General features: G+C 44.0%; 1 protein-coding gene across 2 annotated transcripts; it reads left to right on the top strand.

Annotated features, from left to right (window-relative positions):
• Nucleotides 1–9,754, top strand: CHRNA1 (cholinergic receptor nicotinic alpha 1 subunit). 2 transcript variants are annotated; one of them, XM_062578371.1, is made up of 9 exons: nt 1–32; nt 2,374–2,527; nt 2,658–2,702; nt 3,167–3,276; nt 3,933–4,128; nt 4,562–4,799; nt 5,928–6,151; nt 7,443–7,682; nt 9,623–9,754. In XM_062578371.1, exons 1-9 carry the CDS (start codon nt 1–3, stop codon nt 9,752–9,754), a joined length of 1,371 nt encoding a protein of 456 aa, XP_062434355.1. The 2 variants fall into 2 exon arrangements, with proteins under 2 accessions (XP_062434355.1, XP_062434354.1); XM_062578370.1 differs by having other exon boundaries at nt 1–43; nt 2,382–2,527.
• Nucleotides 9,755–14,335: the final 4,581 nt, after the last annotated feature.

The following is a 14,335-nucleotide window of genomic DNA, read 5'->3' as shown; positions in this document are numbered from 1 at the left end:
ATGATGAAGGTCCATTCTGTTCTCCTGCTGCTGTTCTTCTCAGGTAAATGTGCTTAGGGATTGCCTCGAAGTGGGTTTTTTTCCTTTCATAATGTGTAGGACCATGACTTTGTGTATATGTCAATATGAATAAATATGCACTCCGGGAACATGTTCTGAGATGGTTTTATGAACTCATGAGGAAAAAATATATAGAGACTCTTCTTTTAAATGATAGGTTTGGAGTGCATTGGCAAAGCTAAAAATATTTGTATCTTTAAACACCAAATATCTGCAAGTGGGATGCTTTTGTGTTTAATTGCTTTCCCCTGTTTGTCCTCTTTTTGCCATGCTCTAGTGCTAAATTTATTTCAAAATGCATCCTGAGGGTTCTAGCGAACATGGACTGAAACGTAACATTTCGTAACAAGTATTTTCATTAAGTTGTGGGACTATTGGCAAGGAAGCAGAATTGATTGGCAGTTGCATGTGTTGTGCCAGGATTGAACTTAGAAGTCCTTTTAAACCGTCTGTTAGAAAAGTAAGTATTTTGTGATCCTAAAAAATTTCCATGAAATTCAAGAAGTGCACTAAATTTCTGCCAAGATGCAGTAGAAGGTAACAGTGTGAAGGATTTTAATGGGATTAATAAGACATAATAAAATGCTTAACTTAGATATGACGCTGTGACCATAGTTTACCAACTGAAAGCTGTCCCCTCCCAAACCAGCCTCCCTGGCAGCGAAGGTGAGCAATGCTTGGCTGTGGCGGAGTATATGTACACTTTCTCTCAATGACTTCCAAGTATTTTAATACCACCTAATGACAGGAAGAGGATGAGACAAAATCCTTGGCATCCCAGTTCAACTATAGGAAAGGATCTGATGAAGAGTCAGTTAGGAAGCAAGGGGAAATCCTGGCTTATTTTGGAGCCAGTAGCAAAATTCCTGCAACTTCAATGGCTTGGTATTCAAGCTAAGAAGAAAAAAGGGCAAGTATGGGCTTTGCAGAAATGCTTGCTCCTAGGCTAGCTTTGCTTGTGTGGAAACTAATTCCAGCCACTGGAAAGAGCAGTCTCGGAAAGCAAAAGCTGCTGGTCCCCGTTCCCTGTTACTGCTATTAAGAAGGGGTACAAAAAAATAATCACCCTAACCCCCACTTTTATTTGCTTTATTCCCTTGTAACAGTGAAGGAGCTATAATCTGTACACTTGATGTGACTGCTTGGTATCACAAATTGTTCTGCAAGGGGCTGTCTGGAAATGTGGCTTGTATATTTTTCTGTGAAGTAGACATCTAAGCTCTCGCCCGTGGGGTGAATGATAGCATACACCGCTAAAGCTGCACCCCGTCAAAGCTGCTACTTGCCATGTTCACTCATGACATCCTACTTACAGGGGCTCCTAAAGGGGGGCTGTTATATACCACTGCCGGGTCAAGCTGAGTAATATGTGTGCAGCTGTCTCCAGGGACAGGTTGAGAGCCTTTCCTGCGGAGAACTGGAGTGTGAAACGGGATCTTCACAAAAATGAGGCGTGAGATGCCCTAAAAAAACAAAGAAATTTTCTCTTAAACATATATTTGTTTCCATACACATCAGCTGATAGAAAAGATGTGGGATAAGAAAATGAAATGAAAATGAAATAAGAATAATAGATTTGACAAACAGGAAGTGAGAATAATCTGTTGTTTGAAAGGAAAGCTGGTTTCTGTCTTCACCTTGGGCCTGAAATGGATGATGTTTATGCAGTCTCATTTGCAGCTGAGAAATAAGTAAAACAAAAAATGGATCAGTGGTTGAGGGAGAACAGGAAATAAAAATATAAGAACATATTGTTGCTTCTGTCTTTCTCATCATAAGCACAACCCATCATGAGCAGAAGCTACTGCTCTGCTTAGACTGCAGATGAGAAAACCAGTATGGGTGGTGCTTTCACCTGGGTGACTGAATTTCTGGTTGTCTCTTCTTCAGTGTTAATGTTATAGGTAGGACCATGGCATTGAAGGTGGAGAGGACAATGCTGAAAATCCCTGACTATGAGTCTTTTCTTTTTATAAATGTCCAGAAATTTTGAATGTAACTGTAGTTGCGGGCTGAGAGACCCTCGGGAAGTTTCCTAATGCTCATTTTGAACATTGACAGTCAGGGTTATTAATTTTTGTTGATCTCCTGGTTGGAGACTCTTATTGCCTTAATATGCCTCCAGATCAGATATAGGCAGCCACCCCTGCTGAGTGGGTTTGTAATGCACATGTGAAATAAGAGAGGGGTCGCACAAAGGGTTCCAGCGCCGATCTGCAGTGGCTGCATCGACGGCATTTGCTTTGTACCCGTGCCGGACTGGCAGCGCGGTAGCGTGCACCCCGTCGCACCTCGCTGACACCACCGCTGCCCTTCTGCAGCTGGGCCGACCCTGTGCTTCGAACACGAGACGCGCCTCGTTGAAGACTTGTTCAGGGACTACAACAAGGTGGTGCGCCCAGTGGAAGACCATCGGGATGCGGTTGTCGTCACTGTCGGGCTGCAGCTTATTCAGCTTATTAACGTGGTACAGTATGAACATGTTCATGTTCATATATCACCAAAGAGTGTCATTTTCTCAGGAAACAATATTTCTCCCCTAATCCTGATGTGTGCTGCTACTTCCTCCTTTTTTTCCCTTTTCTTTTTTTTTTAAGGATGAAGTAAATCAGATCGTAACAACGAATGTACGTCTGAAACAGGTAACTCTAAATACTGCTAACCACTTCATTCCAATTTAAATAAATGCAGTGGACACAGCCAGGAATGCACTGTTCTGTTATGATTCCAGAGGCATCTTGGACAGAGGGTTCAGTTATCAGAGTTTTTCTTCATTCTGGAGTCTTAAGAACAAAGTCCACTGAACACTGAGATCCATCACAAAGGAATTTTGCATTTGAATGTTCTTTCTAGGATGCCATTTCAAACAGTAAACTTATTGTATACTTATTTGGGATTAAGGATTTTGGATATTTTTGTTTGTTCATTTGTTTTTTAGCCAAAATTTTAATTAATGTAAAATACTACCTAGGAGGCCCATAGCATGTGTTTATGCTTATCTACAAATCCCCCCCCAAAAAAAGAGTTAATTATTTCCAGGAAATATTAAAACTACTTCCAACCATATTGGAATACCTTCTTATTGGTTAAAATGTTTCCTCTTTAGCAATGGACAGATGTCAACCTAAGATGGAATCCAGAAGAATATGGCGGTGTGAAAAAAATCCGTATCCCATCCGATGATATTTGGCGCCCAGACCTTGTTCTTTACAACAAGTAAGGAGCGCTAACTGTTTGGGAAGGATGGCATATCTCTGCCCGAGTGCCAGTCGCGTGACCTGAACTAGGGGACAGAGAGCAGCCATCAGGGGCTGTTTTCCCACCATCTATACCTTAATCTTGTTCCAGAGCAACCCTCCTCCCCAGTTCCAGAGCTCAGAGCTGAGTAGAGATAGGAGTGCTTTCCCGGGACAGCTAGACTTCATTTGGGCCAGTATATAGCATGCCTCAGACCAATTTTTTCCGTGAGGGAGCATGATGGCGCTGTGGAGATGAGGCGATCCACACTCAGATAAATTCTTTGTGGTTTAAGCCTGGACAATCAATCAAGAAGGAAATCGCTTGATTAGCAAAGAGGGCAGATCAAGGGATTGCAGGTGTCGAGAGCACTAAGATAGTAACAGCAGGTCAATACAGAAAAGATAACAGGTCCACCTATTGAAAACATCAGCTGCCTTTGCAGCCTGGCGACTGGTCTAAATTTGGCTCCTCGGTTTTGCATTAAGTTAGTCAAATGCTCTAGCCAGTTACCTCAGTATGACCCCTGTGCCCAGTTGTCCTTTTCTCTCCGTAACTCCTTCTGATAACCCTCTGTTGTGATGATGTTAATCATGCTGTCCATACTGCTGCTAATGCCCTTTCTCCTTTTGCAGTGCAGATGGTGATTTTGCTATTGTTAAATACACCAAAGTTCTTTTAGAACATACAGGCCTGATCACCTGGACACCACCAGCTATTTTCAAAAGTTACTGTGAAATTATAGTCACATACTTTCCATTTGACCAGCAGAACTGTAGTATGAAGTTGGGCACTTGGACGTATGATGGTACAATGGTTGTTATCAACCCGGTAAGCAATAATTTTGTAATTGGGGAAAGCAGCAAGGACCTGGATATACTTTTAGGGAATTACTGGGTTTCATATAGAATATCTTCTTATTTTACTGCCTGTTTTGTTTTTCTTATTTTTCTGAGGGATGGTTCTTTCTGCTCATGATTTTCCATTTACAAGGACTCTCTCCTTGTCTCCTCAGGGATGTCCCCTATCTCTAGATATTTCATTAGTCTTTCTCTTTAGATGACTATCCTTTCTGTAAAATACTTAGTTGAATTCTGTGTAAAGGACAATATTCTAAAGCAAAATAACATAGATAAGAATGGTTGGTTTGCTCACAAAAATGCATGAAATGCTTGGGTTATTGAGCAGACCGTTCCCAAGTGAATACCAAGTTATGATTTTTTTCAGAATATCTAATATTATGAATTTGTATTTTTGATGTCAGGAGAGTGATCGTCCAGATCTGAGTAACTTCATGGAGAGTGGCGAGTGGGTGATGAAGGATTACCGAGGCTGGAAGCACTGGGTTTACTACGCTTGCTGTCCTGATACCCCCTACCTGGATATTACATATCACTTCCTCATGCAGCGCTTGCCTCTCTACTTTATTGTGAATGTCATCATTCCTTGTCTGCTCTTCTCGTTTCTAACTGGGTTAGTTTTTTATCTACCCACAGATTCAGGTATGTGAATTTATTCATTTTGATGCCATAGAAACTGTTCTTCTAACGAGTTGCTGAGAAATTCTGGGTATTTGAAATCCCCAGCCAAATCCAAGGGCAGGAGATGCTCAGCATTTACTAAAAATCAAACATATCAGCTCGCAATACTAGCTCTAAATATTCTGTAAATAAAGAGAAGGCTCTGGAAACAGAAAGCCCTGCTATCTAGATAAACTGGGCTGATTTCCCGTGGAACTCACTGACTAACTATCCAGTCAACTTCTGTGAAATCGAGATTTGGCTAGTGGATTTTTAAATCTTGTCATTTGGGTATTCAGTATGTCAGCAGGTCACACAGTAAGTGAGCAAATACAGGTAACTAAGGCACTGCATCAGAGCTTGTTCTTCTGTTTTCACGCGTTAGCTCATTCAATACAAACAGTAAGTTCTGACCTCCTGTATGTGCCTCCTGAGCAGCTCTCTACTGGAGAAAAGAACTTTCTCCCTGCAGCCACTTCCAGTGTTGCATTCGTTTTTGCTTTGTATTGGGAATCTGCCTTTAAGCTCATTCATTGAAAGACTTACTTTCTTTTTCCACCAAAAAGTACATAAAGTGCAACTGGATAGATGATAGATGTGTGAATCATATTTTATAGTTTGGTTTTGACATCCTATCTCGCTGGAAGATCTCAAATCTAAGCTCGGGTGTCAGATATGAATATGTCTGCCCACTCAGCCCAGCGTGAGGCTGCCAGAGAGCAAGGCAAATGAGCATGCAGGAGATTGGCTCCAAGAGCAAGCATCGATCAGATGCATACATCTCGTTGTTCAAAATCCACTGCCCATGCAGTGATCCCAGCAAGTAAGCTCTCTGCACTCATCACCTGGCTCTCAAACTAGCCACGCTGGGTGATTTTTTTTTTTTTTTAACCTTTATGCTGGAGCTGATCATATCTCAGGCTCTCATGTTTGGCCAATCTAGCTACTTGCTTTGGACACTAAGAGAGAAAATGGCATTCCAGATGTACACAAATGTGCATCTATGAACAGCCATCATCCACATCATATCTGCACAGAATGATATGAACAGCACTGAGGGTTTTTTGGGTTTTTTTGTGTGTTTTTTTTTGTTTGTTTGTTTTATGACAGGGGAGAAAATGACTCTCAGCATCTCTGTTTTGCTGTCTCTGACCGTGTTCCTTCTGGTCATTGTGGAACTGATTCCTTCTACGTCCAGTGCAGTGCCTCTGATAGGCAAATACATGTTGTTTACCATGGTGTTCGTCATCGCTTCAATCATCATTACGGTCATTGTCATCAACACCCACCACCGCTCTCCAAGTACCCACACCATGCCGCCGTGGGTCAGGAAGGTGAGCTGTACGGCTTTGCGCGTTTCCCCTTTTCCACGGAGCACTGCACGTTTCACGGGCAGGCTTTCTAATAAAAGCCTGCAAGAATCGGCGAGGCAGATACATCACATTAAACCTCTCTAGGCACAAGAACTAGTGTTTAATACTTAGCTGTGTGTCAGGTCAGCAAGGCCACCAGGTTGCTCCTTTACTTACCAAAATTGCCCACTGGGGTAGAGTCTTGCGGGAGATGAGGCAAAACACAGGGGCAGCTGAAGGTACAGGGAAAAGAAATTAGTCTGAGTGCACGTGGCCCATGTTTCTGATGTGGCTCTCCACCAGATTGCCTGACTCCGCTGCCGGGCAGCGGCCGAGATCATCAGCCTGACTGAGCGCAGAGCACAAGAGCCATCCGGCAGACCTGGGTTCAGCTTCCCGTTTTTCAAAACACAGCTAGGCAGGAGCCGCGATCTTCTCTGTGCTTTTCCATTAAATCCTGTTACTTCGCAGGCCCTGGGAAGTGAGGAGGTCCTCACCCACTAGTAAATGGCAATCATGAGCTGTAGGGAAACTGGAAGTGTGTCATTACAGGGTCTTTGCCAGGGAGACAGGACCAAAGAGGGGCAATTCAGCTATTCTTTCCTTTTTTTAGGCCTGCCTCTGTTCATATTAAAGCCTGACATGAATAGGAGATTGTTTCACAGATTCGTAACCATACTTTCAAGGTTAAAATTTACAACAGATTCACTCTGCAGCATAAAAAAATCTGCAGAGGAGACACTTTTAAAGGCAAACGCTGCACACAGACTTGGCCTGGGGGACAAGCCTCCGCTACTCTAAGGGAAGGTGCTGTGAACCACACGCGCGCGCGTAACAGAAACTTTTACAACAGCAAAGTCAAGCGTAAGTAGCCAAAAGCGATCCTTTGGAGTCCATTCTTCGAGCTGAATTCGCAAGCAGCATGTTCCAAATTGTACAGGGTTGATCCCGGGATGCCCGCTCGCAGCAGCCGAGGGGCTGGGATGCGGCACGCCGCTTCCCGTGGAGATGCTGGCCAGGCGGCAGCGTGAAATCGCTCCCAGAAAACGTGCGACAGGCCTGGGGGTGATTCAGCCCACCGCGAGACTTATGAAGGACGCGGTGCGAGCGAGGCAGGAGTTGTGGCGTGCTCCGAACCGGAATCGCTGGCAGATCCGGGTGGGAGGCGGCTGGTGCTTGGGATCTTCGCCGTTGTCTACCGCGCAGCTGCATCTGCCAGAGGAGATCTGCCTCTCCAGACGGAGGCTTTCTTCTTCTGTCTCTCTGTTTTCAGATCTTTATTGACACAATCCCAAACATCATGTTTTTCTCTACAATGAAACGACCGTCCAGGGATAAACAAGACAAAAATATTTTTGCAGAAGATATTGATATTTCTGAAATTTCTGGGAAACCAGGTCCTACGCCTGTCAACTTCTACTCCCCCCTTACCAAAAACCCAGATGTGAAAAGTGCTATAGAGGGAATCAAATATATTGCGGAAACGATGAAATCAGACCAAGAATCCAATAACGTAAGGCATTTTTTGTGCATGATTCATTTCTTGCTTTTAAACAGTTACATCTTATTTTTTGGCAAAATATCAACTTCTCACAAAAACACTCCAGATAGAGTTTTGGCTTTAACTAGGGACAGTCTTCTCTCCTTGGTGCAGTCAATAAGGAGTGACAGATTACAGTCACAGATGGCAATTGAATTGTGGGAAAAAAATCAAAAGTCACATTGTTGTATTTTTCTAAATATGATATCCGAAGCTGTAGAGATGGAGTGGCTGTGACTAGCTAAAGCAGTTTCAAGAACCTTAGTAAAGCTCCAAAACACATTCCTAATACGTTGCATTCAGGCCACCCTCAGCATGTAGTCAGCAATCCTCTGTTTCTTTTCGAAAGCCAGGAGGCAAGCCCAATTCCAAGCTCGGCAGAAGTAGTTTTATTTGAGAATTCTTAAAAGTGACTGACTAGTTTCACTAAGGTTTTATTTCATTACGGAACGCTACAAGTAGTCCTTGCAAGTGGAGCATGTCGCGAGCTACTCTGATTACTGACTTTTTCCATGTTGCAAGCCAAAATGAGGATAAATGCCTGTACAGCCACATATGGCAGTGCTCCCCAGGAAAACCTAGCTCTGCCTCCCCCTAGCATGCTCAACACAATCAACCTCCTTTTCTATTTCAGTATTGCCGCTCACACAGCTTTTGAATGGATAATTCGATATCAGGAGTTCACCTTTTTAAATGATGCCAGACATGTCCCGCTGAGATGCAGATGTCTAGCAGCAATGGCTAGCCTGAGGGTAGAGAGGATTCTCTGGGACAGTATTTTGTCCTGTGTTCTTGGAAAAAGAGGCCTTTCTTTCACAGAGGAAAACTTGACACCACAGTGTTTGTTCCTGTGACCAAATTCCAGGAGCACATGAAAAAATTCTGGCTCTGGTCTGTGTTCTGGCTGATTCCAATGCCTTTCTGCAGCTAACGTTACCTCCAGCGAGGCTGGCTTGGTTTCAGGGTCTCTTGTACTTTGGTTCCTTCTATACTTACAAGGAGGTTCCCCAGTTTACTGGCCAGTGCTCCCTACGGAAGTGGAGCTCAGCTGCTTGTGTCATCTAGGCAGCACTGATATCACTTCCAGAAGGCTTCAAAGTCAAATTCCCAAAATAAACTGAAGGTTGTGGCTTCTGAAGGCTGAGAGCTCACTGCATTCACTTATGAGCCACCTAACATGGTACTTGATTACCACAGTGCCCTCTAGATAACTCGCAACCGCCTCTCCTGCCGGTGGGGCAACTAAGGCAAAGTAGAGGGAGGCTGAGGCCCAGACGTGTTACTCATTAAGGCAGAATTACAAGGTGATAATCCCGTACTCCGAGCCCTGCACTTAGTACGGTGCACTGTGCTCTTTCTCAAGGTACCAGGTTTCCACATAAACTATCCGGTGAAAATGCTGTCTCAGAGCCAGCAGTTTGCATTGTGTCTCAATGCAAATGTTCCCAAGGGGAAAAGGCGGTCCCAGACCTTAGCATGTACCCCTAGGTGTTGAAAGCAAGGACTACAGCTAAATTAAGAGTTGCTCAGCTATCCCACAAGAATGAAAAAGCAATAAAAAAAACCAAAAGCCAGTTGGGTCAAAATAAGCATTTTGCTTTCTACTTTAAGCTCTCTTTCAACAGGAAGCAATTCAACTAAATATTAAGCTTTCTATAATTTCTTTTTAAAGGTAGCTGTTCACCAAATTTTCTGGGTCTTTGAACAGTATAGTCTTGAAACTTGTATATCTAGGTAGCTTAGGCTTTCTTAACCATTAATCTGGTTTTGAAAAGAAAATGAGGTGGGGTTTTTTGCATAATAATAGAACTAAGAAAGAGCCTTTCCATTGTTCAAGACAGTAAACTATAAAAATGCCCATAAGAAACATAGTTCTGTAGAGGTTGCAACCATCTCCTTTCTTTCTTTCCCAGGCTGCAGAAGAATGGAAGTTTGTGGCAATGGTGATTGATCATCTTCTCCTTGGTGTGTTTATGCTAGTTTGCATTATTGGAACATTAGCTGTATTTGCTGGTCGCCTTATTGAATTAAATCAGCAGGGATGAACATCAAACTGAAACCATTTGCTGCCCTGGCCAGCATCTGACATGACCATCAAAACCTGGCCAGCCACTGGAAGTTTCGCAGACAGGAATCAGTTCCCACTGGGAATGAGGATAATAAAATGAAAGGTTCCATACTTAGCACTTCTAAGCTGCTTCTTAGTGACTTTTCACTGCCAAAAAAGAAACCGTCATGTCACTGGTAGACAGGATGGCTGTAAACCAGGTTTTGATCCATTTTACCAATTATTAAAAACATTGATGTGTTAATAAGATTATTTGACTTTGTAACCCACAGATACAATTCTAGTGATATCAATAGCATAATACGCTTTAGCTGAGCTTTAAGTCTGTATCTAACTTTAGATTTCAAGCTGCTTTCGATATCTACTCTGTGGTTTATGTATTGGAAATGTCTCAGATGACTCTTCTTGTAACAACCAGCAGAAATATCTCAAACTCCATGGTTAAGCACTTAATTTTCATGGACAAATCTGACATGACTGACTCTGATATGCACTTGTGCCTGTAGAAGCTCTTGGCCCAGCAAAGAGGAGGGAATATTCTTCCTAGACAGTGGGAGAAGAATCCTGATTCAGCTGGCTGGGCCGCACAGGTATTTTCTGCTACGAAGTCCCATGGTAAAACACTTTAGCAGAAGAGGCTGTTTCACCCTGCTGTGTCAGTCAGCCCTGCTCTGTGACCACCCAAATAACCTGCAGTCAGGGAGTATATTGCATCTCAGCGTGCAAGAGCCTATCTCCTAGAGGCAGTTACAGAAGCTCCTGGATCTTGGTCATCCCTGCAGTCACCCCTGAGCCTGTTGCCCGCCAGAAGGCAAGGGCTCCTGGCGAAGGTTTAGCACAGACATCTGCGTGATTCTGCTGCAGTAGCTGTCCTCTTATCTTTGCCTCCTAACATCCATTATAAAAAGCCCCCGAATCATTACTTATTAATGCTTAGGATTTCCAGATATCACACATGTTCTACAATAGCACCCTAAGGGAAATGTTTAAGCCACAGTGTGGAAAGGGTGTACCCATCAGATCATCTCCCCTCTTCAGCCTTAGCTACTCTTGGAAAGTTGGCTTCCACTTTCCTTTCTGAGAGCCTAGTAATGGGGGCAGTTTCAAGTTTTGGGGATGCTCGGTGTGACACCCTGAGCACAATCATCTCCTGTTGCTCCTTAAAAATTGTTTCCAGCCCTGCTGAATGGTGTGATGACCACTGAGCAAGATGCAGCCTTGTGAAGAGCATTGCGAGGGGAGCGGTGGAGCTCGGTTTTACTTGCATGTCAAAATGACAGAGCCCCTGCCCCCGTCTCCCAGCTGCCTAACCAAGCTGGAGCGAAATGTTGAGCAGCAGCTCGCTCTCGTGGCAAAACGGAGCATTGCTACTTTTGCCCAAAGACCTTTGATACTGTCAGGTTTTAAGTAAATATTCAACACAGACAAAGCCTACATTTGTTTTAATAATACAATATTGAAATAAAACCGCTGCTGCCTGTTCTTCTCCAAAGTGAATAGGGAGAGGTGGGCAACCAATACAAGTTACGCATCTTTTCAAGCTAGTTGTTCAAGCTAACAGGGAGATGTGTAAACAGCTTGCTGTGAGTTTGATTAAATAACTCGTGTTACGTTAATGCTCTGCAGGAGTGTGTCGTGTCTGCAGCGGACAGGCGTCCGCAATGCTCTGCAGGGCAGATCAGGCACTTGGGTAGCAGCTCAGTGGCTGCCGAGATGCACCGCATAGCGTTCGCTGGCAGCGTTTTGGGGAGCTGCAGCCCTAACCAACGCAAAGGGTTTGTCTAGGACAGTCGATCATTTGTAACACTCTGCTCAGCCCTTGCAGTCTTGACGATGGTAATCTTTGCCTCCCTGGACAGTCATTACACCTGTAAACCGTTGCGGAAGATATACGCCAGGCTAGACCTGTGCTGGCAGGCGCAGGGCTTGCTGCAGCTCTGCTGCCTTCAGCACTCGGCCCCCGGGACGCGGCTCCCCTGCTCGCGACGAGCGAAGCGGCAGCGCAGCGGCGCTGGCGACGGCGTTTTCTGCGCGATCGTGACCGCCACGGAAATGACAGAACAAGCCTCTTAAACTAACGTGTTGCTTTTGGCATTAAAAGTAAACACGGCGTAGGTGTAGGTATCCGCAGTATCCTCGTTCTGCTTCCCCGGAGTCCGCGGGGCGGGTCTGGGGCTTCGGTCTGCGAACACCAGCGTGCCGGCTGCGTGCATGCCCGTCCCTCTCGCTCGCGCTGGCTCCCTCGACACGCAGCGGCCCGCCGGGTTACGGGGCTGTCCTTCCCCTACCTCAGGAACAAGTTCTGCAAGTATTTACTTGAAAAATTTTATTTGTGGTAGTTTGATCTGTCTCAAAGGCATAGTAAATCTTCCACCTCCGTATCACTCTGAGTCTTGATGAACTAGTCATATCTCCAAAGATGTGACACCAGGCGAAAAAAAAAAGGCTGACAACTACCCTTTTTATCTTGCAGAATTTTAGCACTGTGCTGCAGCTCTCCAAACAGAGTCTTCCAAGTATCAGCACTTCAGAGGGAAATACACCAGCATCCTTCTCTGCTTTGAATACGTGTGCTGCCTGAGTTTTCTTTAATCTCTGTTCCAGGCTTGCTTTTGCGGTAACATATTTTTTCAGTATCACTAACATTCTCTGTTATTAGTATCTGTGTATCTGTGTATTGAAACAGAGCACCCTTATAGGCTATTCCTTCTCGTCTGTTACCATCCTGGTAAAGTGTCAGCATGTCGGTATATATGCTAAAATAGTAGCTTTTGGAGTTGTAAGTTCACTGTCCCAGTCACTGTCAAGGTTAACCTGTCGTCAAAGTGTAAATACACGTTCTCTAATGATTTCTCTTCTGCAGCGCTCTAGTCTCTCCCTGGAGTTTTCAGACTAAACTCTGAAAACTTTCCTACATGTTTACGGTCACCAGTTCCAGGGAGGCTGCCCTGGAGAACACCTGGGCAACCCGCAGGCGTAGCCCTGCCACCTCATTGCCTTCAAGAGGCAAATTTAGATTTTGAACTTCAATTAACAATTTTCCTGAGAAATACAAATGAGAGAACAGAATCATCACTTTTTCTAATAAGAAGTATCAAAAGTAATGAAATCCAAAAACCATGACACTGAAGTAAACAAATCCAAGTTAAATGTATACCGCAGGAGAGAGGTGAGAAGGTGTCATTTTGACACTGAAAGTACCCTGAGCAGTTAGCTTGCTTTCCTTTCAACTGCCATCTTCTTGCTATTAAAGCTGTTCACTTTGATCTTGTTTATTATGTCCTATATATGTCCTTAATAGAACAGCTCTCTGGAATTTCTCCAGCTTATTTTTAAGTCTGAGTCTCTTCCCAATTTTTAAACAATATTGGCAATTAACTTTCCCCTTCTCATCCCTTTTATGACCTCCAGTTACTTTCTACTGTATCTTCACGACCTTCAGCTACTTTCTACTGTACCACTGTTGTTTTGCCCTCAGTCATCCCAAATCTCTCTCCCCTCTAGCACTTGCACTGTTTGGGAGACTGGACCCCTCAGAGGGGGTTATTTGTTCTGAAATTTTAGAAGTCCATTACCCCATAACAGTTTTAAAGGAGGAACTTCACCTCCAGATGAGTCTGTAATCAGAAGAGGCTGCTGCTCTCTATAGTCACCATTCAGATAAGCTAAATTTGATGGCCTTATTCTGTCTATTCAGCTGGTTACATCTTGGCTTTTTAAAACATAGTTGAGTTGAAGCTGATCAATAGAATGAGCACAACAAAGACATTCACTAAGCTCTAAATGCCTGATCATGGATTCGGATATGCCAGGTCTGATCATTCACCCCAAACTAGTATTTGGGTCCTGGAAGCTCTTGTCCCAGGCCTGACAAAGCATTTCAACTTCGGCAAGCTGAGAATTATCAAGAGTTTATTATTTCCAGCAACAATTTAAGTTCTCAACTTGTCTCCAGGATATAATTTACCGTCACCCCGCTCGCCGTTGCCATCTCCCCAGAGAGGTGTGAAAGCTGTGCCAGTCTCATCAGAGTGCTGAGTCGGCAGTTCCTGCTCCCTCAGCTGAAGCGGAGACCGGGCAGGAGGGTGAAAGAGTGTGTGCAACATAGGTCGCACAAGGTGCACGACGCTGTGCTGGTATCAGCAAAATATTATACCTCCGAAAAGTTTATTTTCAGGTATGGTGGCATGTGAGATGTCACTGTTAAAGTTGCCATTAGTTTAGCACAGCAGAAATACTTTTTTCACTGGCTGCATTTAAAAGGTTGCTATACTTAGATCCAGTCACAAGACCTCACTTCTTTATATGTTAACAAGGGCTAGAAAAAGTCTAGTGCAGCTTCCAGGCCTCTGGGCATGCTCCTAGGGAAAAATCCTCTCTCTCTCTCCTTCTTCCTTAAAAATAGAAACTCTGTGGCTTATCATAATTGTGAAATTAGTACAAAGTCTTCCAAGCAGCTCTCAGATGAATATTGCATGTACACGGACTTCTAACAAACCTCTGGAGTATTCCCCCCCCCCTACTTTCTCAAAGTCCAACTACAGACAGGGCAATCACG

Source organism: Rhea pennata, chromosome 6 (genome assembly GCF_028389875.1).
Source record: "Rhea pennata isolate bPtePen1 chromosome 6, bPtePen1.pri, whole genome shotgun sequence".
NCBI classification, from domain to species: Eukaryota; Metazoa; Chordata; class Aves; order Rheiformes; family Rheidae; genus Rhea; species Rhea pennata.
The sequence above is the reverse complement of the archived record's forward strand: the minus strand, read 5'-3'. Positions and strand labels throughout refer to the sequence as shown.

Coding starts and splice junctions, on each gene's coding strand:
- CHRNA1 (XM_062578370.1), top strand. CDS start 1: ATGATGAAGGTCCATTCTGTTCTCCTGCTGCTGTTCTTCTCAG. Junction 2,528..2,657: donor TTATTCAGCTTATTAACGTG/GTACAGTATGAA, acceptor TTTTTTTTTAAG/GATGAAGTAAATCAGATCGT. Junction 6,152..7,442: donor TGCCGCCGTGGGTCAGGAAG/GTGAGCTGTACG, acceptor CTCTGTTTTCAG/ATCTTTATTGACACAATCCC.